The sequence below is a fragment of the Ochotona princeps genome, unplaced genomic scaffold (assembly GCF_030435755.1).
Source record: "Ochotona princeps isolate mOchPri1 unplaced genomic scaffold, mOchPri1.hap1 HAP1_SCAFFOLD_255, whole genome shotgun sequence".
In the NCBI taxonomy this organism is placed as follows: Eukaryota; Metazoa; Chordata; class Mammalia; order Lagomorpha; family Ochotonidae; genus Ochotona; species Ochotona princeps.
In genome coordinates, this window is record NW_026701838.1 from 91,042 (window position 1) to 114,572 (window position 23,531).

The window sequence follows — 23,531 nt, forward strand, 5'->3', positions numbered from 1 at the left end:
ACCCTCCCCCAGGGAAGGTAGCTGGCACTGCTGTGAGCACCACACTGCAAAACGGCACACACCTGCCTCCTGGAAGCCACTGCTGACCGGCCCTATGGGGCCTGACAGCACAGGCAAGCCACAGATCACAGCACTGACAAAAGGCAAGTTGAGGTGCAGCCCTGGTATAGGGGTGCTCTCCTTACAGCACCAGTTTCCTGGCTTCCATTTGGAGTCTAACAGGAGCCTGAAACCCCTAGTGCGGCAGTGTATTCAACGTCCTTGATTAGATAAGGCAGGAGACTGGGGTGGGCCTGAGCCCGCCCGGTTGGTAGGGGGTTTACGAGAAAGGGCAAGGAGTCAACTCTCCTTTTGCCCATTTAAGCTGCTGTGCCCAAGAACCCAGTGGGTTGGACATAAGGCACCAGGGTCCTCCTTTCCACCCCCCGGGTCTCAGGGAGGGAAGGAACGGGAACCCCCGCTATCTATTCCCCACTTGCAAACACACAGCCTTGCAATGCTCACACCAGCAAATGAGTGAGAGAGAGAAAGAGACCTGTCCCCCGCCCCCCAACACACATATACCCAGGGTCACTGGGTCTGCACCAGGGGAGGGAGCACCCTGGGGTAGGGGTGGGGTCTAAGGAGGAGGAGAGGATAGAGAGGGGCAGGCCAGATGGAGGGGCTGGAAAGTGGGGCCAGGCCCCCACCATACCCCTCTGTACCCCTCCGCCTCTGCTGGTGACACAAGGCCAGAAGCTGTAGCCATTAGCGGTCAGGCCTCTGGACACAAAAGACTTTCGCTTTGTGGTCTCCTGACGTGGTCACCACCAGGGAGGCATCTCTTCTAGACAGAGCCATGTGGCCCGTGGCCCCATCACTCACTTGCTGAGGGCAAAGTCCAGCATCTCAGCCGTGTGACCCCGGTAATTTGTGAGCAAGCGGCCAGTCCGGGCATCACAGAGGCGCACCACACCATCCAGGCTGCAGGTGTAGAACACGGCAGTACCTGCCTCCCACAGCAGCTGCACGATCCCGGACTGGTACTGACACTGGTGCCTGAGGGTCTGTGTAGACAGGTCATAGATGGCCAAGGTCCCATCCAGGTAGCCGACAGCAACCAGGGGCATCACACTGCAGAAGCCCAGCGACTCCACTGAGTTAGACTCGCTCTCCTCACCTTCACCTGGGCTGGGCTGGGAGGCCACGGTCTCAGGTCTGAAGACACCCACAACCTTGCCAGTGGTGGCACTGGCCAGCTTGGCCTGGCAGTCCACAGAGCAAGTCAGGATCAGGCTGCCATCCTGATTGGTGGCCACACAGGTCAGAGGACCCTGGTGACCCTCAGGCCCTTTTAGCACATGAATGGGGTTGCCCTGCTTCAGGTCCCAAATCCTGATGATGCCATCTTCGTAGCCAACCACAGCTCTCTTCCCATCAGGGAGGACGTGGCCACAGGTAGCAGGGCAGGTGGGACCCTGGAATGTCTTACAGTCACCATTTGGCACCTTCCACATCCAGGTGTTTCCATCAGCCGTGCACGCTAGGAGGACAGGTGCCCGAGGGTGCCACTCCATCCACTCCAGGTCTCCCGCCTCGAAGGACCACACCTCTTCCTTGGTGTCCACCTGCCACACTTTCAAGAGGCCACTCATGTCCCCCGTGGCCACTAAGGTAGAGTCATGGCTGAATCCCGCACAAGTTACAGTCTTTATGGCCTGCACACTCAAAGAGCAGCTCGCCATCGCTGAGCCGCCACACAAAGGCTTTGTCGTCTTCACCGCCCGTCACTGCCAAGGTGTTAGTCTTGGGGTCCAGGCTTACACAAAATACTGAGGCTGAGTGCAAGGCAAAAGTGACCTCACTGTCGTCAGGGCCCTCCATGCTGCCGACCACCCCCTCCTGGGGTTCCAGAACCCAGCCCTCCTCGTTGCCCTCTTCTTCCTCTTCCTCCTCCTCAAAATCCACATCTTCCATCTCCTGGGCCAGATCATCCAGTGGACCAGGCTCCAGTTCTACCACCTCGATAATCTCTTCATTGCCATGAAAGCTCAGGGTCTCCAGCGGAGGGGTGTCAGCGGTGGCCCCGCTTTCCGATTCGGACAGTTTATTAACCTCCCTGGAGAGGGTCTGGTTATCTAGCCTTGTCTGCTGGGTTTTTTTACATTGTTAGCTAAAGAAAAACAGGAGCTCTTTAGCTTTTTTTTTTTTTTTCTACCACTAGGAAACAAATCAGAAGGTGCCAAATGAGGCCTGTGCATTTGATGCCTGGTGATTGTCCATCAGAACTCTCTCTCCCCAAATTGGTGTTGAGGGAGGGTGGTCTGGAGCAGCCCTGACAGGAGAAGGGGGAAGCTGAGTATTCTCCTGCTAAAGCTTTGGCTTTTTCAAAACCTTCACTAATGAGCCCAGGCTGTACTCTGGCCCTGCAGGAGGTCCGCACAATGCCCTGGGGAGCCCAGAAAACTGGCTGTGACCTTGCTCCTTACTGGGCCACATCATTACTTCTTGTTTGTCTTGGAGCTTGTGGGGGGTGATCCGCCTGTTGAAACCTGCTGCTCCTTGTGCAGCAGTTGGGGACCCATCAGCAGGGCGCCTGTTGCATTCCAGTGCCCCAGTGAGCTGGACCAGTTGGGATGTCTACCCTATTGATTGTTGGCACACCTCATTCCTCTTCAGTTAGGGCACAAACAGGATCATTTGTTCCTCCCAGACTGACGTGTACGGTCTGCTGCCGTGGGCCGAGTTTTCAGTATCCTCTCACTTGGTTCCTATGGGCAGTGTCCCCAGGACATTTTTGTAAAGCTGTGTGTATTCTCCAAGTCTTGCTCGTTACCGAGTGGCCATCCCTGGTTTGACCAATGTCCTCTCCTGGGGCATGCAGCCTCAGGGCTGCCTCCTCCACACACAGAAGTGATAAATCATGCCAACAGCTTGTGTCACTCCGTGGCCAGCCACACACAGTTTTCTCTGCCTCCCCTCCAGCATGGGATGCTGCATTTTGCTGGGTGAAGTGTTCTTAATTCAAATACAAATGGGGATAGTTTTCTATCAAATTGCTGCATTTGACTGAAGGTGTTGATCACATTTTAGAAAGTAAGCCACGGTGTGAAATCCCTGTCATACAGAATCCCTTTTTGAAGGAAGGAATTGTTGCTTAAGAAACAAGGTGGTGCCTGCAACCTTGAGTCTGCGCCCACCTCTGGTCTTCCAGGAAGGCTGCTCAGCTCCGGTGTGGTGGGATTCACACATGCACAGCCGAAAGCTTGGGCTCTGAGGCTCAGGCTGGGTAGCTGGGAAGCCCCAGAGTGGTGGCTCCCCTCCAGATCCGTCTCACAGGCTCTGCACCTTGCCTCCTGTCAGATCCCATAAACCTGTCTGATCCCTACTCTAGCACTGAGGAGTGTTTCCTGTTAGACTCAGGGAACACCTCCCTGCAGCGGTGAGACCACCTGTAGCAGGAATCTAGGGAACTAGCATAACTTCTACCTAAAATCAGTTCCAGACTTCTCTCCCTCGTGCAGTTAGCCTCCACTTAGTAATCATCCAGAACAGAAGTTTGAAGGTAACCCTATTTCATAGTTTGCTGTTCTCTCAATAGCTGAATGTGAAGGCATCCTGGCTAGTCACACATAGAAAGTAAAGTGGAAATTGCTTACTTTGCCAGTTGACTAACCCTTCACTGAGAGGATAGAAGGCACATGGGTCATCTTTGCCTGAAGGATCCACAGCATCATCCTGTCTCCTGCAGGGCTCCCCGACCCCTTTGCAAAGGTCGTCGTGGACGGGTCTGGCCAGTGCCACTCAACCGACACTGTGAAGAACACGTTGGACCCCAAGTGGAACCAGCATTATGATCTGTGAGTTGAATGTTCTCCGAGTCATTTGGGCCGAGGTGGGGAAGAGAGCCTCTTACTTTTGCAAGAGAAGCACTAAAAGAAAAGACGAGGGTTGCTAGCTTTATTGGTTACAAAAATGAATTGCCAAAGCAATGTTTCTGTTGCCTAAGTACAGGATCAGGCCAGCGGGTGGTTTTGCATGCGGCGTTTTCATAGATTGCTAAGGTTTGGTTTTTTAGCTGTGATTCTCATACTTTTCAAGCTTTTGGTCATTTTATCTGAGGGGCAAAAAAAGCACTGTAGCTCAGGTCCCCTACATGCTGTTACATTTCGATGAACTCTTGAACCTTGTAGTTTTTATTAATTTTTATTTGAAAGGCAGATTTAGGGAGAGAGAAAAAGGGACAGAGAGTTCTTTCATCTGCTGGTTCACTTCCCAGAGGGTTGCAGTGGTCAGAGCTGAGCCAGTCTGAAACCAGCAGCTTCTTCTGAGTCTCCCATGTGACTGCTGGGACCCCAAGGACTTGGGCCAGCCTCTGCTGCTTTCCTAGGCCATAAGCAGGCAACTGGATCGGAAGTGGAACAACTGGAAGACACAAAGTGGCACTCATGGAATGCTGGCACTGGAGGAAGGAAATCAGTTTGCTATTCCACTGTGCTAGCCCCAACCAGTAGTGTTTATTAAACCTGACTGGCAGATTCCTGACTGTGTCACCATCCTATGGAGCTGTTAATGTATAGTAAATCTGCTTTATGGGATTGTGACTATTACATGGTTGTGTACACTTGCTGTTACATATTGCATGTCATCCTCACCGCCAGCCCACTGGAGCTGATGGATATGTTTTTATGGACTGTCTACTCACGTGACACTCAGGGCCAGTGTTATTTTGTAAGGCTCCCAAAGTCATGTCAGCTAAGATGTCTGTGAGAAATCCTCATTGAGAAGTCCCGTGAGTCAGCGGAATCTGTTCTTTGCAGGTACGTTGGGAAGACAGATTCTATAACCATCAGCATGTGGAACCACAAGAAAATCCACAAGAAGCAGGGAGCTGGCTTCCTGGGCTGTGTGCGGCTGCTCTCCAAAGCCATCAGCAGGTTGAAAGACACCGATGTAAGGGCATGTTGCTTGTCTGCCTCTCACTGCAATCGAAGGAAACTTCTGGGGCATTGGTTGTTGTTGAATACTGAATACAGAATTCCTGCCTCCCTCCTTAGCTACCTTTCCTTGGGTTAAGTTTTGAATTATTTGTTTGTAGACCAGCGTGTGGATCTATGCCAACTAAATCCCTCAGATACTGATGCAGTCCGTGGCCAAATAGTGGGTAAGAACTTTCCCATCTGTATACAAAGATGCTTTCAGAGACCTTAACGTTGGGTTCTTGGTCACCGAGAGGCCCCATGTCCTGACGATGGTGACGGCGCACGTGTGGGCCATCTCTGCCCTTCTGGGCGGTCCTTATTTTTTCTCCCTTCCTCCTGTCATTGAAAGTGGAGTTAATGTGACACCGACGCAGAAAGATAGGGGGTTGTTTCCAGTGTCACCATAAACACTTATTGTAGGATAGTTCATCTCAGGATGGTGGCCACATATGCAGGAGTTGGGCGCAGTTTCTTCTGGGAGACCTGTCTCACAGATAAAAAGCACAGACCATTTGTGGAGAATTGCACGTAGCGCCATCTGCAGTCAGAGGGCTGCATTGCTTAGAATGAAAACCTAAAACGTGTTGCCCTCATTTTGCTTTTGTGCAGGAGCATTTGGGCAGGAGAGTGGGCAATGGAATTCAACTTTATATCTATTGTTTTATATGATAGAGAATTAATATTTTGATTCTCATCTAGACTTTGCAGATCTTAAAAGTGCCCCCCCAAAGAAAAAGTGTTTCCCATATCTTTGTTAAGCTATAAGTCAAAGTCTACTTAAGAGACAAGGCCACTGAGACTTTTATTTATGGAGAGTGTAAGAAACACAACACCCTGTCCTCCACACTTTTTTTTTTAATTATACAGTTCCACAGGCTCAGGGATTTCCCCCACCTCACCGCTTATACATTTGAAGAGCATGTCCCGATTTACCCATCCGTGGTGGTGCCCTGTAAAATCCTCGGGGGAAGGGAGGGAAGGAGGGGGAGAGAAGGGTAGGGGGGTGTGTGTATGCTTGAGAACATGTTCCTTATTATTTGATTCTGCCCATCAATTGTGAATATACAACAGCTCAGTGTATTACAGTTGCAGAAACATCACTGGATTTTAACACAAGCTATTCTTTTCTGTTTTAGTCAGTTTACAGACTCGAGACAGGATAGACCCCAGCTGGTCTGTGGTAGACTGCAAGGGACTGTTGGAGAATGAAGGGTAGGTATGACCATGGCGGTGGGAGGGCCGGGCTCTGCTGCCTTAGGGCCAGCCTGGGTCACTCCGTGGGCCTACACATGTGCTGCTGGCCTGTAGTAGGAGCTGTGAAGGCCACTGGGAGGGAGCCCAGAGGAGGCCAAGAATGGGATCGTTTACATAGCCATATGGATTATAACTCCAGTGACTTGTAGCATCCCAAATTGGTTAAAAATCCGGGAGTTCACAGTGACATTTGGGGGACAGCCCATAGGCCACCCCTTACTGAGTGGGTCACAGGTGTTAGTCCCTGTGGATTTCCGGCAGAGGCACCACTCCCAAGAGAGATGAGCTCACCTTCCCAGGTATCCTGGGAATTCAGGGATGAGGAATAGGTCCCACAACTGCTAGCAGATGCCGTAAGCAGCACCCGGAATGGGGCACCCCTAGGACACATGACCCACTGACCTCAGATCCTCTGCAGGACCTGGAGTTGCTCTAGGTGGCATGAGAGACATGGCTGCCAAGGGCAGCGTGCAGGCTTCACACGTGGGGCCTGGCTAATGAGACGCTCAGACTGGCTCAAACACTGACCGCCACTCGGGGACTTTGAAAAATGATCATGCGTTGTTTTAGTGAAGACAGTAGCGAAAGTCCTACTTTAGATGCTTATTCTCAAATATTACACTGAGATGATCAGGCATTGGGATTGCCCTCCAGATAAGCCGGCAGATGGGAGGAGCTGGAACAGTGGTGATGTTAGCCCCTCATCCTGGGTGTGGATTTAGCATTTTTTAATGTAAGAGATTTTATTTTTAATAAAATATTTGCTTACAAGAGAAAATAGCCATTTAGAGGCAATTGCCTTCACATTTTGAAAGCACCTGAAGTCACAGTAGTATTTTAAATAACCAGGAGTCGTATTAGAGAGTAAAATACAAAGGGAAATGGAGTTTTTGGGTTTAAATCAAGAACAATGCAGTGTCATCTCCCAGGCTTCTATTGGGGCAGGGTGGGTTTCCTGTCATCACTGAGCCCTGGCCAAGAGTGAGACCACTGGCCCTTGTGTCTGGTGCCTTGTGGCCACATGTGTCTAACTGGGGCGTCCTTGGGGATGGAAGATGTAGGCGCAAGCTGGCAACCTCGATCCTCACACAGTGCTCCATTGCCTACTGGGCTTCTCCCTCCCAGAACCGTGTATGAAGACTCGGGGCCTGGAAGGCCACTCAGCTGCTTCATGGAGGAGCCAGCCCCGTACACAGATGGCCCCGCGGCTGCTGCTGGTGGAGGAAATTGCAGGTTCGTGGAGTCCCCAGGACAAGATCAAAGACTTCAGGCACAGCGACTGCGAAACCCTGAGGTGCGAGGATGGCTCCAGATGCTCCAGAACCGGCCGTACGGCCACCAGTCCCCAGCGCTGCCCGAAGGCTACGGTGAGCGAATGCCCTCTGCTTGCTCTCAGAGCACGTGTGTCTGACTAAGCCATGGTGGTAGCGCACACACCTCTACTGCCGAGGTTGGCACAGTGGCGGCAGGCAGCAGATGGTGACCGATGACCCACCCTTGAGTGCTCAGCACTTGCCGGGATTTCATGAGATCTCCTATATTCCAAAAGAAGTGTACATCAAAGAGAATTGCAGTGGTGGGCACCATGGCCAGGCATCTGTCAGGGGGTGCAGCATGGGGCTTGGGGTGAGCCACAGAGAGAACTATGACAGCCTAGGCAGGGCTGATGGTCCCAGCAGGGAGAGCCAAGGACGAGCTTCATCCCAGCTGGCAGCTGTGCCTGAGGCATCCCTACCAAGGTGGTGGCTGGTGGGGCTAGGGCACGGGCAGCTGAGACGTGCTTGGTTCCTGAGATGGGGCTCAGACCCCATAGAGACGGGCTGAGGTGAGCCGCAGCTTTTTCCTGCTCTTCTTTATGGCTTTAAAGAACATTGAAGGACGCTTAGTATCTGTGTGATGGTCACCAGAAGATCATGACATTGAACTTGTTTCATTGTCTCCCCTAATTTCTTGTGCAGAACAAAGGACCACAGTGCAAGGGCAGGTTTACTTTTTGCACACACAGACTGGAGTCAGCACGTGGCATGACCCCCGGATACCAAGGTGGGGTTTCTGAAAGGCACTGGCGTGAATGCTCACATTTGAAACTAAAAACACGAGTGAACAAAATACATGGATGTCTGGGATTTGCTTCTGCTAAATTGGGGCCGGGGTGGGCTTGGAGGGACATCTGCAGCAAGGTTGACCATGAGATGGTAGTTGTTGACGGTGATCACCTGGTCTCACTACTGTAAATGCTTGAAGTTTTCCATACTACTGAGCTGAAGAAGCAACGTGGAAATTCCATTCTCTCTTCTACTTCAAGGTACCTGTTGCCTAGTGCCTTGGAGGCCCTTGCCGGGGGAGACACAGCTTTCTCTCCAAGGCCTCTAGCTGAGCTCAGCTCAGACAGACTCCTGCCCCACTCCATAACAAAGAGAAGTTGCCTTTTATTTTGCTTGTCCCACTCCCCCAGGCTAGCATTTAGTAAGGCTCATTTTATTTTTAGTTGTAATTGGCTTCATTTGAGAATTGGCCTCGTGTCTGTGTGGACTTCCCAGTGTATGCTGTATTTACAATTCAGCGTCTATGATTAGAGTGGACATATTACCTGCAGATGGATGAATAAATGAATGAAAGCAAACGAGTGAACAAATGATGTGTTTGCAGGACCCACTGGGCCTGGAAAGGGTGGGCCTCTGTGTCAGTGGGAAGCTTCTTGATCAGAAACACAGTGTGGCCATCTGACCAGGATGAAAATACTCAACAAAAAGCCAGCTCCAAAATGAGACCACTTGTGCTGGTGCAGCTGCCAAGCACCAGGAGTGTTTGAGTGCCTGCTAATCCTTCCCTCCTGGGCCTTGCGCTCTCCAGAAATGGGAAGACTGCGTGTTCAGCTGCTGTCTGCCTCCAGGCAGTTTCTCATAGCATGCAGACACTTGCCACAATTCGGACTCTTTCCTATAGTGTATGTTGCTGGAGAGACCCTGTTCCCTGCCCTCGGTCACCAGGTTGGAAAGTCCTGTTGTGGTCTGTAGGCTGTTCCTCTCTGTGTCACGCAGGCCTGGGCCCTGCAGCCTCACTGGGGACCTCTGGGGCCCGAGGCACCTCATCAAGATGTTCTTCTTACATGCTCGGTTGGACAACCCTCTCTGTGTCTTGTGTTTTGTTTTGTTAGAGACCTTAACAGTGTGAATTGTGATGAACTCAGACCACTGCCTCCAGGGTGGGAAGTGAGAAGTACGGTTTCAGGAAGAATATATTTTGTAGACCATAATAACCGAACAACTCAGTTTACAGACCCAAGGTTACACCACATCATGAAGTAAGACTTTTTAAATTTTTTCCTTTACAGTTCAGTGGTTTTCTGTGCTAATGTTTTTCTTTCTTCTCCATATTGAAGTTGGACAAGAAACATAAGCCAAAAAAAAAAAAAAAAAGAAACCTCTTATTTGAAGCTCAATTGTATAGTTCAGCCTTTTTAAAAGATGTATTTATTTCCATTTGGAAGGCAGTTAGAGAGAGGGAGACACAGAGAGATCTATCCGTGGTTCACTCTCCAGGTGACCACAGCAGCTGGAGCTGGGCTAATCTGAGGATAGGAGCCAGAAGCTTCCTTGAGATCTTCCAAGTGGGTGCAGGCACCCAGCACTTAGTCCACCCTCTGCTGCTATCCTAGGCCGTAAACAGTGGGCTGGATCAGAAGTGGAGCAGCCAGGACTCGAAGTGGTGCCCATGTGGGATACCGGCAATGCAGGTAGAGGCTTAGCATGTTACACCACAATGCGACCATGGCTCAATAATTCAAAATACTGTGTTAAACTTAGTAGTGCTGAGGCCAGATGATGTAGCCGTTTGATGTTCACAGCGTTAGGTGATGGTGTTAGGCAGCTTCCCCAGCAGCATGTGAAGAGAGGCATGGCTGTAGACTGAGAGGGAAGGTTCTCCTTAGTGTTGGTAGAGCACCTTCTAGAAGGCCTGGCCATAGTCAACGCTGCTCCTGCCAATCCCAGGTAACTCGGGGCTGGGAATGAGCTTGACCTCTGCAGGAAACATCCCATGCAGCTCCTCTAACTGGGCTGATGTAAGCAGAACAGACGCCCCGCCCTCTGTCACTCCGCTCCATCCTTTTGCTTTACAGTGGGTTGGTGCCCAGGGAGCGGGCTCGGGAGGCTCCTGGTGAGCAGGACGAGGGTGGCCGCCAGCATCCTGCTGCCTCCCTCTGCTCTTGATCCTTCTCCCTGCCTCCCATCGACTGCACTTCATCTCCACAGCCAAGGTACGTTTCCCAGTGCTTTGGCCCATCTTGCCTGACCTAACAGGTGCAGGACAGGTGACGGCCATTTCCACCTTGATGTGTAGCAATAATGACTGTGCAAAGTGTTAGGTAGATGCAGAGCATCTCTGTGAATGTGCCCCAGCTCCAGGTCTGTGCTCACGGGGCCGTCAGCCATTTTGGTCCATCAGGCCTGGTGATTCTGTCCTCAGAGGGAACACCCTGCTTGGGTAATGAGCTCGCTCCCTGGCCACTGTGGCCCAGAGTGCTGCTGGCCGCTCCTCGCCCACTGCTTGTGAGGTGACCTTGCCATGCCCCTTCTCTAGTCACCAGTGCCGACTGAAAGAGCCCAGCCAGCTGCTGCCATTGCCCAGCGAAGGCTCAGGAGAAGATGAGGAGCTTCCAGCCCAGAGATATGAGCGTGACCTCGTCCAGAAGCTCAAAGTCCTCAGACACGAGCTCTTGCTTCAGTCGCCCCAAGCTGGTCATTGCCGCATCGAAGTTTCCAGAGAAGAAATATTTGAGGTATGGAGTGGAGTGTGGGAACGTGGACATGGGCTCAGCCCTGCAGAGAGGCCTGGGCCGATGGGCGCGGACTCCATTATGCATGGTGTTGTCCTCTGAACCCCTTTCCGTTTGACAGTTGAGGTGTTGGTTTTATGACACAATGAAATAGTGTGAGTCTTGGCCAGGGCCTGTGCAGCTCCTCCTGCAGTCACCTGGAAGGAACACAAGGCCAGGGGTTGTGGAAACAGGCACCAGCTCACAGCGGGAGCCGCCTGCTCTGCGCTGTGTGGGGTGTGCTTTCCGGCAATCTGCCCATGTGTCCTCCAGTCAGGACACTTCCTGCCCAGGAGCCATCAACAAGCAGATGGTTCCCAGTAAGGCCTCAGACCCTTACACAGCATCCCTGTGGCAACGGGGACCCCACAGGAATTCCTCAAGAAAAGAAGACCAGAAAATCAAACCCCTGCTGTGTTGGGCCATGACCTGCCCTCCTTGGAGACATGGGTGGAGTCTGCAGATGGGTGCTCAGGAGGTGGCCCGGGCTCTGCAGGTGCTGCCACAGGGGTGTGGGAGAAGCCAGCCAAATGTAGTGTGGCCCATTGAGCAGACTCTGATAGGAGCTGAATAATTGGGAGTTTGCTGCCAGATCCTTTCTCCTCATCTCATGTGGGTAGAATGTGGCCTCTGGTAAATGTGAAACTTGGAATCTTACCTGCCTGGCCACTGGAAACACCTGCAGACACTTGAGCAGCTTGCCCTTGGGACACTGTCTGTGGCAGTGTGGGCTGGCAGGAGCTGTGCCAGTCCCAGGCATGCTGCTCTCTGTGCCCCTGAAACCTTGCCTCCCTTTTTGATTCACTGGAAATGTGCTGGGCGTCCCAGGTTCCACACCAAAACAGGCCCCAGGATTCTGTTAACATTTATTCTTGACTGGCATCCTCAGTTTGGTTATGAGACTTGAGCTGTCTGTCATGCACAGCGCGATGAACCGACGGGGAGACAGTGCTAGCAAGCAGGGCACGGCTGTCCTTGGGCCTTGGTTGTTGTGCCGAAGGCAGCTCCGGGTCCTTCAGGCCTGGTGCTGCTGGAACTGTTCTTTTGTCTCGAGGCAAGGGTGAGGGAATGTGCTAGATGCCAGATAAGCCCAGGAGCCTGACAAGGCTCACCTTATATCAGATGCTTCTCTTTCATAACGGGGCCCCATTATCCAGAGCTTCTGGAAGGATTACTGTCCTTTGAGACTTTGTCTTCTTTATACAGGAGTCTTATCGCCAGATAATGCAGATGTGACCAAAAGACTTGAAAAAGTGCCTGATGGTGAAATTCCGGGAGGAGGAAGGCCTGGACTACGGCGGGGTGGCAAGGTGAGTCCTTCATCCTGCCTCCCGCGTGGAGTTCAGTAGAACTATGGCAACGCCTTTCTTTTTTCTTTTACGATTTATTGATTGATTTGGAAGGCAGAGGGAGAGACAGAGATCTTCCGTCCACTGGTTCATTACTTCAGTGCCCCTAGTGGCTGGATTTGGTCCAAAGCCAAAACCTGGGAGCTTCATCCAGATCCCCCTGTCAGGTGCAGGGGACCGAGACCTTGGCCTATCCTCCACTGCTCTCCCAGGCCATCTGCAGGAAACTGAATCATAAATGGAGCAGCTGGGACACAAACCAGTGCCCTTATGGGGGTGCCAGCACTGCAGGTGTTGGCTTAACTCACTATACCACAGCACTGGCCTCAATGAATTATTTCTGAGAGAGGCTGTTTGCCTCTTTCTTCCTCAGTGGCTCTCACTGGGCGCAGGCCAGCAATCCATTGTTGATGTCTCTGAGGCTGTCACAGCCTGCCGTGGGTGCTGACCTCAGCTGTTCTGAACTATGAATTTTTTTCCAAAGATTTTATTTTATGTTTATTGAATTTACATTCCTTTTCTCAGATGTACAGAGAGAAGGAAAACAGAGAGAAAGATCTTCCATCTCCTGGTTCACTCTCCCAAGTGGCTACAATGGCTGGAGCTCAGCCGGTCCAAAGCCAGGAGCTTCTTCTGGGCCTCTCACACGGGTGCAAGGTCCCAAGGCTTTAGGCCATCCTCGACTGCTTTCCCAGGCCACAGGCAGGGAGCTGGATGGGAAGTGGGGCAGCCGGGACACAAACCGGCGTCCATATGGGAGCCTGGCACATGCACTGTGAGACAGCGCCTGCTGGCCGAGCCACCTGCCTGCCCCAGTTAGGTCTATGGTTTTGTGGCTCCTGTCGCTTCCCTCTCTGCTTCCTCCTGTGTCTTTTCATGACGTCCCCTAATCAACATGATGCTGGAGTGGAAAACTGCGGGGAGGCCTTGCCAGGTCACCTGCTGCGTGGTCTGCCCACCACCCTTGTATCTGAACAGGATTACACTTAGAATTGTAGAGGAATTCAGATGACACAGTAGCCTAGCGGCTGAAGTCCTCACCTTGCACGTGCTGGGATCCTATATGGGCGCCAGTTCTAAACCTGGCAGCCCCGCTTCCCATCCAGCTCCCTGCTTGTGGCCTGGGAAAGCAGTCAAGGATGGCCCAAAGCCTTGGCACCCTGCTCCCGCGTGGGAGACCTGGAGGAAGCTCCTGGCTCCTGGCTTTAGATCAGCACCATTCTTGGTGTTGTGCCTGTTTGGGGAACTTCCTCTCTGTCTCCTCTCTGTATATCCAACTTTCCAATAAAAAATTTTTTTAATCTAAAATTGTAGAGGAACTCAGATGACATTGTACATGGTACTGCAGAAAGTCTGTTCAAGTGGGCTCCAAAGAAGTTTATTTTATTGCAGAAACTTGAAATCTACTTTTTTTTCTCGCACGCACTTCACATAAACGTTTTGCAGACCCCTGTGTCATGTATCTAGTTGCCATGCAGTGTGAGAATCTGAGCTGGCCAGGCTTCGTGGCAGTCATTTCTGTCCACGCTCTCTTGCCTGTCTCGTTAGCTCTTCCCTCACCATGTCCAGGACGGACGGAAATGCATCCTTGCCTCACTCGGGCTCATGCTGAATTTTTGCTTGTCTTTTAATCACTTCCTGTCTAGACAGTTGTGCGTTCTTGGCTTTGTTGCAAAAGGTTCTTCTCCAGTCTCAGTTCCCAAACCTGGGGGGATCAGAATCCCGTGGGTGAAGACTCTCCAGCCGGGGGACTTGGTGGGGTGGACACAGAAGCCCTGCTCACGGCCTGCTCTGTGGCGTGAGCTGTGCAGTGTTGTGCAGGACTTGTAGCTTTGTTTTGTTCATCCTAATCCCCACAGTCTTCTTGGACAGATGGTTCTACGTTTGTGCTTCTCCTCGCCTGTTCTGTCTCATTTCTGTTTGAAAGACAAAGAATTGCAGAATAAGACTTGGGGCTGCTGTCTTGATGCTGTTTACCGACCAGACAGCATTTGCCAGTTTGAGCTGGCAGAGTGAGAGGCTGCTTGCAGCTCTGGCGCTGGTGTTGTGGCACTAGCACCCCAAACCTGCCCCCCGCAGCCGAACCGCTCAGGCATTGAAGGACTTCACAAAGCAGATTCAAACACTCCTGGAGTTAATGTTTTTAAGTTACATAAGTGATAGATGTTTATGTTGGAAAAGGAATGTAAGAGAACATTAAGGTGAGCACACCTTGGTCTGTGGCTCAACAGCCCTGCTACTTCTCAGACATGAAGGTTTCCACCTCATACGGAGCGTTTTCCTGTAGAAAATGGTTTCTGAGCAGTGAGGTGGTGGGGGCCGTGCAGAAAGAGAGGGAGATGGGGGAGGCAGGTGTGCCCCCTGCTGGCTCACTCCTCAGATGCCAGGGACAGCTGGTGCTGGGCTAGGTTGAAGCCCAGGGCCGGAAGGCTAGCTGAATGACCAAGATCCACGTGCTTGGGCTTGCACCTGCTGCCTCCCAGGGTCTGCACTCACAGGTGGCTGGACTCAAACCTGAACCCAGGTAGTACAATAGCAGTTGTTAGACCAGATACTTGTCCCATCCTGTGGAAAATTGGTAAACCACAACCAAGAAGAAGAAAGCCTGACAGTGAGCCAAGAACCTCGCATGCAAGTTAGCCACTCATGTTCTCAACTCAGGCTGCCTGCTGACCACTTGGGTCAGCTCAGAGCACGCCGTTAGCAGTGGCACCTGGTGCATGGCTTTGCCAAGTTCGGAGAGCAGCAAGTGGAGGTGTGGGCAGGGAGCGCGTCTCTGACTGGGTTGCCATCCTGGTCCCACACAGCTCATCCCCGCCCACAGATGTAGAAGGGTGGGTCACTTGGGGCAGTGGGAAGTGGGTGTGAGGGATCAGGTATTGTCAGGTGGTTTCTGGAGCTTCTTCGCATTGCTGTGGGTTCCCTCTGGGCGTGTCTGTCTAGTCTGTGCCCTCTCTGTCCCCGCAGACTGGGGCCCCATTGCCTTTACACCCTGGGTCTTCCAGGGCAGATCGCCGGCCCCATCAGGATGAGAAGCCAGAGCCTGCCGTGGCCCTGAGGTGTGCCTGTCTTCCTAGGGAGTGGCTTTATTTGCTGTGCCATGACATGCTGAATCCGTATTACGGGCTCTTCCAGTACTCGACGGACAACAGCTATATGCTGCAGATCAATCCCGACTCCGCCATCAACCCTGTGAGTGCCAGGCAGGGCAGGCCTGCAGGCTGTGGGCGAATGCCAAGGCTCTCTGTGTGCAACTCGCTTCTCAGCTTCCTCGGGCAGCCTCACCACAACCTGGAGGGTGGAGGACAGACGGTGAATGGCGATCCGAGGCAGCATGGGGGTTCAGTGCCCAGCTGCTGACCGAGCTGTCGCTGCCTGCAGTCAGCAGGGCCATGGTTCCCTTGTGGGTCCTTCTGGCCACTGACAGTGGCTGGGACATGAGACCAGCATGGCAACCTGGGCTGGCTCTTGGGCCACCATATCAGCACTGTGCCTAGGGCACAGCCAGGTGGGAGGAGCCTGCTACCAGTGTGGACATGAAGGGACGGCCAAGGGGATTGGAAGTTCCAGGGACAGGGGGTCAGGGGTGATTCTTGGCTCACACTTGTTTCCTCACTCTGCACCCCTTTTTTCTCTGGGCCTCCCATTTGTCCATTGTCCTTGTGGGATGGAGGAAGATGACAGAGAAGCAGGCTTTTCACTCCCGAGCTCTCGGAGAGCAGTGAGGAGAAGAGGCAGGGCCGGCTTCCCAGCATGTGGTGGCACAGGGCATGCCGTCCTGCACTCTCTGCCCTCGTCAGCTCTAATTCACAGAAGTGTTTGAGCTAGGTGCTCTGCACCAATAATAATAATAATAATAAAATAACAATAGTAACAGCCTAACCACCTATCTGTTTCTGCAAGGCCGAGTGGCAGGATTTCTTACTGCTCGTTCACTCTCCAAATGCCTACCAGCTTCCGGGTGAAACCAGAGCCAGGAGGCAGAAACTCTGAGGCTCAGGTGGGAGCCCAGGCTCATGAGCCATCGCCTGCCTCCCAGGCACATTAGCAAGGAGCTGGGTGAGAAGCGGAGCATCCGGGATTGAACCTACATTTTGATATGGAATGCAGGTGCATTGACCAGTGAGAGCCCCATGGGTGTCACAGTTTAACCTGCTCACCTGAGTTACTTAGCAGTTCTGAAGAGAGGCTTGCATAGACCAGAGGCTCGCTCTGCATTGTGACTGCCTCACTGTGTTCTGTTTCATTCACCATAAGCACAGCCTGTGCATCACTGAGTCCACGTTTGGTTGCCTGTGGGACAGTGCTTGCAGGAGCCTGGAGAAGCCATGGGAAGCGCACGCCCTAACTCACTCCTGTCCTCTGGCGCCCCCTCCAGGACCACTTGTCTAACTTCCACTTTGTGGGCCGGATCATGGGCCTGGCTGTGTTCCATGGACACTACATCAACGGGGGCTTCACAGTCCCCTTCTACAGGCAGCTGCTGGGGAAGCCCATCCAACTGTCTGACGTGGAGTCGGTGGATCCAGAGCTGCATAAGAGCTTGGTGTGGATTCTGTGAGTACTGACTCAGCTCAGCATGCTCAACTCCAAACAGGACTGACTCCCATGTGGAGTACCAGCTTCCCAAGCACTGGCTCAGCTCCATAATGTGTGTGTGTGTGTGTGTGTGTGTGTGTGTGTGCATACACATGCATGTATTCACACCTGCATACACAATTCAGAAGGGTTGTAGGAAAACTCAATGCAAAGATGAGAGGTTTTCAGGTGCTTGGTTTGTTCCTCATGTGAGGCATACAGGGGGCAGGATGGGGACTTACCCACAGAAAACTCCTCGACCCTGCCCTGTCACCTGTGTTGGTTCCTGATGCACTGGGGGAAACTGCCCTGCTGGGTGGGGAAGGGGGTGTCTGCTGGGGGCTCCTGCCCCCGACCTCCCTGGACTGTCAGCTCACCTATGTCAGTCATAAGGTAGTGGAGACAGCAAGACCTGGGCACTGTCCTCCCATCCTCACCCAGCCTTGGCACCCCAAGTATCTCCCCATGCTGGGTGGTCAGTGCTGCTCTCGCTGCTTGGTGGTGGCCGGGCCTCACTGACTATATCCCTGGGCTCCTCCCACAGAGAGAATGACATCACGCCAGTCCTGGACCACACGTTCTGCGTGGAGCACAACACCTTTGGGTGCATCCTGCAGCACGAGCTAAAGCCTGATGGCAGGAATGTGCCCGTCACCGAGGAGAACAAGAAGGAATATGTGGGCCCGGCAGTGTGGCCTAGCAGCTAAAGTCTTCGCCATGAACGCACCGGGATCCCTTATGGGCACAGGTTCTAATCCACTTCCCATCCAGCTCCTTGCTTGTGGCCTGGGAAAGCAGTCGAGGATGGCAACCTTTGGGACCCTGCACCCGCATGGGAGACCCGGAAGAGGTTCCTGGTTCCCGGCTTTGGATCTGCGTGCACCGGCCATTGTGGCTCAGTTGGGGAGTGAATCATTGGGCGGAAGATCTTCCTCTCTGTCTCTCCTCTCTGTATATCTGACTTTGTAATAAAAATAAATCCTAAAAAATAAAAAAGCAGGAATATGTGTGGTAATGACGGCAGGTCACCTGTAGACATGGCCTGGGCAGCTCCTTGGTGGGGCCTGGTTGGGGGGGGACCAGGTGGTGAGCCCAGGAGTGAACAGGCAGTCTGGGGTTGAGCAGCATGCAGGCCGGGGTGTGCTGTGCAGCTGCAGGTTCATCCCCCCTGCTGCTTCCTGTGGGGGATCAGGAGTGCAGACTCGCTCTGCCCGTGCTCAGTGTGTATGCCCACCCCTCTGTCAGCAGGGCGGGGGGAGGGCACTGGGGCTCTCAGCCAGCAGGTCTGCCCTGTTGCAGGAAGGGTGTTGCCCACGGTCGCTAGTGGGGAGGGGGCGGCTTACCTGTGGCTGTCCCCACAGGCTGTACGTGAACTGGAGGTTCATGTGTGGAATCAAGGCCCAGTTCCTAGCCCTGCAGAAGGGCTTCAACGAGCTCATCCCACAGCACCTCCTGAAGCCATTTGACCAGAAGGAAGTAGAGGTGCGTGTGCCACACGCAGCCAACGAGGCTGTCAGGCCTGCCTCCCCGCTTGCCCCGGGAGCCTTTGGAGCACTCAAACCCCTGGCAGAATGTGCCAGGCTGCAGTGCTGTGGGTAGGAGAGCATCTCTTGGCAGCAGGCAGTCCAGAGCTTCTGTGGAGGTCATTCAGGGTGTTGGGGGCTTCTGTCTTCCGGGTCTGGGGTGGAACAGTTATGGTTGTCACAGTCCTTGTGCCACAGCCACGGTAGGCGCTCTCCCGAGCCGGGTAGCAGCCCCGGAGTAAACATTGTCAACAAGTCTTGGAGGCTGCTCTGCTGCCCCTCCCCATGGAGCTGACGGTCACCCCCTGTGGCTCTGAGACCTGGGAGACCTGGGAGACCACGGGATTGCCACCCATAGCTGGGTCTTTGATGTCACATTCCACCATGTGGCGAAAGCTGCAGCCCTGGGCTCTGACGCCACCTCTGCAGCTGTTCCCACAGACCCCGGGTGGCAGCAGGCAGAGGCCTTAGGCTCCAGGCCCTGGAACCCTGTGGCTTTCTGCCTGCCACCATACTTACCCTGGGAGCCAAGGTCTCAGCTGCTCCCCTGGACTGGGGCGTGTGCCAACGTGGGCTCAGGTCCGGCCACTGCTGGATCACTCAGCTTGGAACACTTTACAGCTGATCATAGGCGGCCTGGACAAAATTGACTTGAATGACTGGAAGTCAAGCACGCGGCTGAAGCACTGTGTAGCCAACAGCAACATCGTGCGATGGTTCTGGCAGGTGGTGGAGACCTTCCACGGAGAGAGGAGGGCACGGCTCTTGCAGTTTGTGATGGGATCTACGCGTGTCCCTCTGCAGGGCTTCAAGGCTTTGCAAGGTGACTGACTTGTGTCAGGCCTGTGGTGTCCTGGGTGTGGTGGGAAGGGCTGTTTGACTGAAAGCTCCTCCAGGAAGCTTCCTTTTGGCATTTAGGTCTGTGGCGCCCTCACCTGGCAGGTGCCTTCTGTAAGCAGGAGTGGGATCCTCACCAAACAGAAGGGCACCCACTCCTCACGACTTCCACCAAGCCAAGGAGTGAACCCGGGGGAGGCCTCATACCTGTGGCTAGCAAGCAGTGCTGGCACTAGTGGACAGGCCAAAGTGGGCTACTGCGGACCATAGCCCCCCTTGCTGAACTTGGCTTAGCGTAGACAGAGAAGTCCATGGAACAGTGGAATCCAAAGTGTGACTTTATTTTGTTGCAGAAACTGTTTTTCCATAGTATGAGGGAAATGCCTATTGTGAAAAGTTGCATGGATTTCACTCCCTCCTCCTCTGACCCCACTTTCCATGGCCTTTGAAGGGCCCAGCAGAAGTGTGCAAGAACCAGACACCCTAGTCTTGCAGACTGCCAAGGGGGTGGAGGGCTGTCCCAGCTCCCTGGCTTCTGCAGGAGTTCTAGGAGGTTCTAGGCTTGCCCCATCTGCTTGACCATCTGGCATGGTGACGCCTGGTGACTGGCCAAATGCTTTTGTTCTTTCTTCCTCTTAACCCAGCGAGCTGGCCAACTGGGAGCTGTCCTGCTTACATGGTGGGAAAATTGGGACCCGTTGGGATCATGGGACTCTATCGCTAAGGACAAAATAGTGTGGTGGCAGCCGGGTCAGGACTCCAGAGTTTGTGTTATGATCTTGCTTTCTCATCACCTGCCTGACCTCTGAGCCTCAGCCAGCCAACCTGCTCCCAGACCTAGCTCCCTCTGTGGGAGTGACCCTGGCATAGAAGACACATGCCCAGGGAGCCGTGAGCAGGGATGTGAACCAGGCACCCTGGAGAATTGGGGCTTGCAGAGTATGACTGCGAGAATCCCTTCAGTGACCACAGAGAGCCTCGACTACCCTCCTACCCTGTGAAAGGAGGTAGGCTCAGCCTACTGCCCTCTCCTGACCCCAGCACTGCTGTATCAGTGTCACCTTATGATGTCATATGCCAATAATACAGTCACCTTATGGTGTCTCAAGTTTGTGACTGTGGTCTGTGATGGTCCCTCCCCAGCAACATCAGCCGAGCAGCATCTCAGAAAGAACCTGCCCTGACTGTCCCTGTGCGGACATGAGGGTCACGTGTCACTGAGCCTCGGGGCCTCTCCAGCCTCAGGACCTGCAACGTTGGCAGGCGGGGAGGTGCCAGTTAGCCCTGGCCAGGCCTGAGCAAGGAAAGGGCCCCAGTCCAGGGCATACAGTGTTTGCCCTTGGATATCCCCAGCTCCCGTTTGTGGTCAGGTGTGCTGAAAGGTTCTAGCTGTTTTTGCTGCTCCTGGGCTGTCCAGGCATGTTCTGAGCAGCCTATAGCCACCCTGGGTGTGTCTTCAAACCAGGCACAGGCTTCTGTTGCCATGTGGCCTCTATGACCCTGGGGACTGGGTGTCTGCCTTGGAAGTGCAGTGACTAGAATGTTCTACTGCAAGGTTCCACAGGCGCCGCAGGGCCCCAGCTGTTCACCATCCACCTGATAGACGCCAACACAGACAACCTGCCCAAGGCACATACCTGGTAAGAACCCCGGGCCGCTCAACCATCTTGGGGGTGCTCACTCCCACCCTGTCCTGCTGCTTTCCGTGAACACCTTGTCTCATGTGTGTCCAAGGGGACAAGTACTCTGTCATGGGCCCTGAGGACACTGTCAAAGTCAGCGTGAATGAGTGTGCTGTGAGGGGCATGCTGGCTGCTGGTGCTGGGTCCCCTGGCTTAGGTCCACGCCCGCCTCCACCGTCCAGGGCCTGCCTGGCTGCACATCCCTGTGCACACGCGGAAACTGCCATTTGTGGCTTGGGTTTGTTGCTCTTCACCTCATTTGACACTGCGGAGTCCCCAGTTTGCATCTTGAAGACGCCCAGGTCTAATACTGCATAGTATCCGAAAATTGAGGGCTCAGGCGGGTTATCTGTTCTGTGGTTCAAGAATCTCCCTGCACTTCTTCCTCGGCCCCGCCAGTTGGCAGGAGCAGTGTCAGAGATCTCTTTGATTGTACGTGACTGACACTCGGCACTGGCCACAGTGGGTGTGGGGCTCCCCTCTGCCCCTGGGAAGGGAGCACCTGCCTGTCCTTGCCCTCCGTGCCCTGCAGGGGCTGGCCTGGCGCAGCAGTGACTTGGGCCCTTTGTTCCTATCCAGCTTTAACCGGATTGACATTGTGCCTTACGAGTCCTACGAGAAGCTGTACGAGAAACTGCTGACGGCAGTGGAGGAGACCTGCGGCTTCGCCGTGGAGTGAGAGGCAACCAAAGGCACTGACTCTAGCTCACACCCACCAGCCCAGTGTCACCAGTGTGCACCTCCTGCACAGCACGAGGCCCTGGGATTCCAGAAAACCCAAGGGACAGGGTTGTCTTTCCTCCTCCTCGCTGGGGGAGGGAGGGAAGGAGCAGGGACCTTGGTCAGTGGCTCCCACCTATGACCCCTCCTGGATAATAGTTCTCCTTTCCCTCCATCACCCATCAGATAAAACTTGGCCAGGCTTAGCCTCCGGCCTAGGTCACACGGGATGCTCTTCGGGGGTGGCCTCCGCCATAGCGCAGGGTCAAGCCCAGCTGACTGAGGGTTTGGTAGCGGGTGTCATTCCTTCCACAGATGGCCCGAGGCCCCTCGCCCAGCCGGCAGCCGTGCGGATGGCACCTGAGCTCAAGCCCCCATTTCTGCCCTTGGGGCAGGTGGATTGCTAACTGCAGTCACTGGGTAACAGATGCTTGCTGGGTGTCGGCCACGCACACGTCCCTGTGAGAGGCAAAGGTGTCTGAGCCACTGGCACCGAGGCCGGGGATTCTCTGCAGGGTGTCCTGGCTGGAAAATGTCTTGTGCACAGATTCCACTTTGCTGTGGAAGTGATCCCAGAGCCATCCACAGCTGGTCCTGGCGCTGTGCATGAACCAGCACTGATGGTGTTGCTTGAAATATTAACGTGTATCTGTGGTCATTGCTGAGAGCTTAGCTAACACGATGAGGCTGTTACCATGGTTGCTGGCTTCGTGCAGAGCAGCTTAGGAGCGCTAATGATGATGTAGTCAGCCCAGAGGTAGAGTTTCACACAAAGTGAGGCGTGGATGTCACCTGTGATGACGGGCGACCACCACAGCCTCACCTGGCCCAGCAGCAGACAGGGGCAATGACAGCTTCTACTAAATCCACTCGCCCATGCATCTTGTGTGTCCACAGGACGAGCAAGGCCAAAGCCAGGCTGTCCCCTGCGTTTCTAACCCATTTCCAATTTGCACAAAAGTTCAAACAGTATTTTCTTTCAGCGAAGCGGCTTGGTGTCAGCCCAACTTCCGCAGCAGACAGTAGCAGCCAGTTTCCCCTGGAAGGTTCTGTTTGCTGTTGTTTGTGAGCAGGGGTGGGGAAAAGTACAGGGTAGTTCATTTGCAAAGACATTTTACTGTTCAGTTTGAGTTTGGCAGTGCACTGGGTGTGCACTGTGGGTCTGAGGCGGCTCAGGACGACCTGTGGGACGGCCACGCCTCTGTCCTGGCTGCTGTGGGACCTTCGGGCTGTGCTGGCAGCGGACACTGCCCCACTGCAGCCTAAGCTGGTTCTCTGCTTGACCAGGAAGCAGTTTGCGGTTCCGTGTGGGGAGCTGTAGTGGTTGCAGGTGCTGCACTTTCCAGGGGAGAGGGGGCCCAGATGGGGTCTGATGTGGAAGGTTCCATCGTTCTGAAGTCTGGCCCTCTGCGGGCTCTGTTCCCAAGTCTGCCTTGCCACAGCTGACTCACGGCGTGTCTCACTCACTGCGATGCTGTGCAGATGGCCTGGAAAGTGGCTCCAGTGCCTCTGTCCATCTCCCTCGGGAACTAGACGGGAAGAACCTCCTGACTGTCCAGGTGGTGGAGTCTGAAGGAAACCAGGGTCTTGTGGTTTAATAGACATTGCATTTGATGCCTTTAAACTCCCTGCGTGCTGTAGGGAGGAGTGGCTGGGAGGAGCTGCCGAGGTGTGCCAGGTGCAGAAGGCTGCATCCTGGGGCTCCCAACCTGCACAAGCCTCTGGGTTTGCCACTTCACCTGGCACCACTGTTGGCTGTGGGAGTCAGGCTTTCCAGAGCTCTGGTTTACTCCTTTCCAAATAGACCTCTG

At 53.8% G+C, this 23,531-nt stretch overlaps 2 protein-coding genes across 2 annotated transcripts; one reads left to right on the forward strand and one right to left on the reverse strand.

Moving 5' to 3' along the window:
* Positions 1-417: 417 nt before the first annotated feature.
* On the reverse strand, positions 418-2,826 carry LOC131479466 (angio-associated migratory cell protein-like). Its single transcript, XM_058659980.1, is given in 4 exon segments — positions 418-823; positions 865-1,686; positions 1,688-2,098; positions 2,816-2,826. Coding segments are annotated over 4 exon segments (1,320 nt in total). The 3' UTR covers positions 418-747.
* A 139-nt stretch (positions 2,827-2,965) lies between these two features.
* LOC101535668 (E3 ubiquitin-protein ligase SMURF1-like) lies at positions 2,966-22,003 on the forward strand. Its single transcript, XM_058659981.1, is given in 17 exon segments — positions 2,966-2,987; positions 3,731-3,839; positions 4,800-4,942; positions 5,078-5,143; positions 6,098-6,173; positions 7,341-7,582; positions 8,174-8,258; positions 9,373-9,519; positions 10,797-10,995; positions 12,238-12,341; positions 15,458-15,572; positions 16,759-16,937; positions 17,503-17,637; positions 18,317-18,440; positions 19,103-19,304; positions 20,883-20,958; positions 21,580-22,003. Coding segments are annotated over 17 exon segments (2,124 nt in total). The 3' UTR covers positions 21,680-22,003.
* The last annotated feature ends 1,528 nt before the right edge of the window (positions 22,004-23,531 follow it).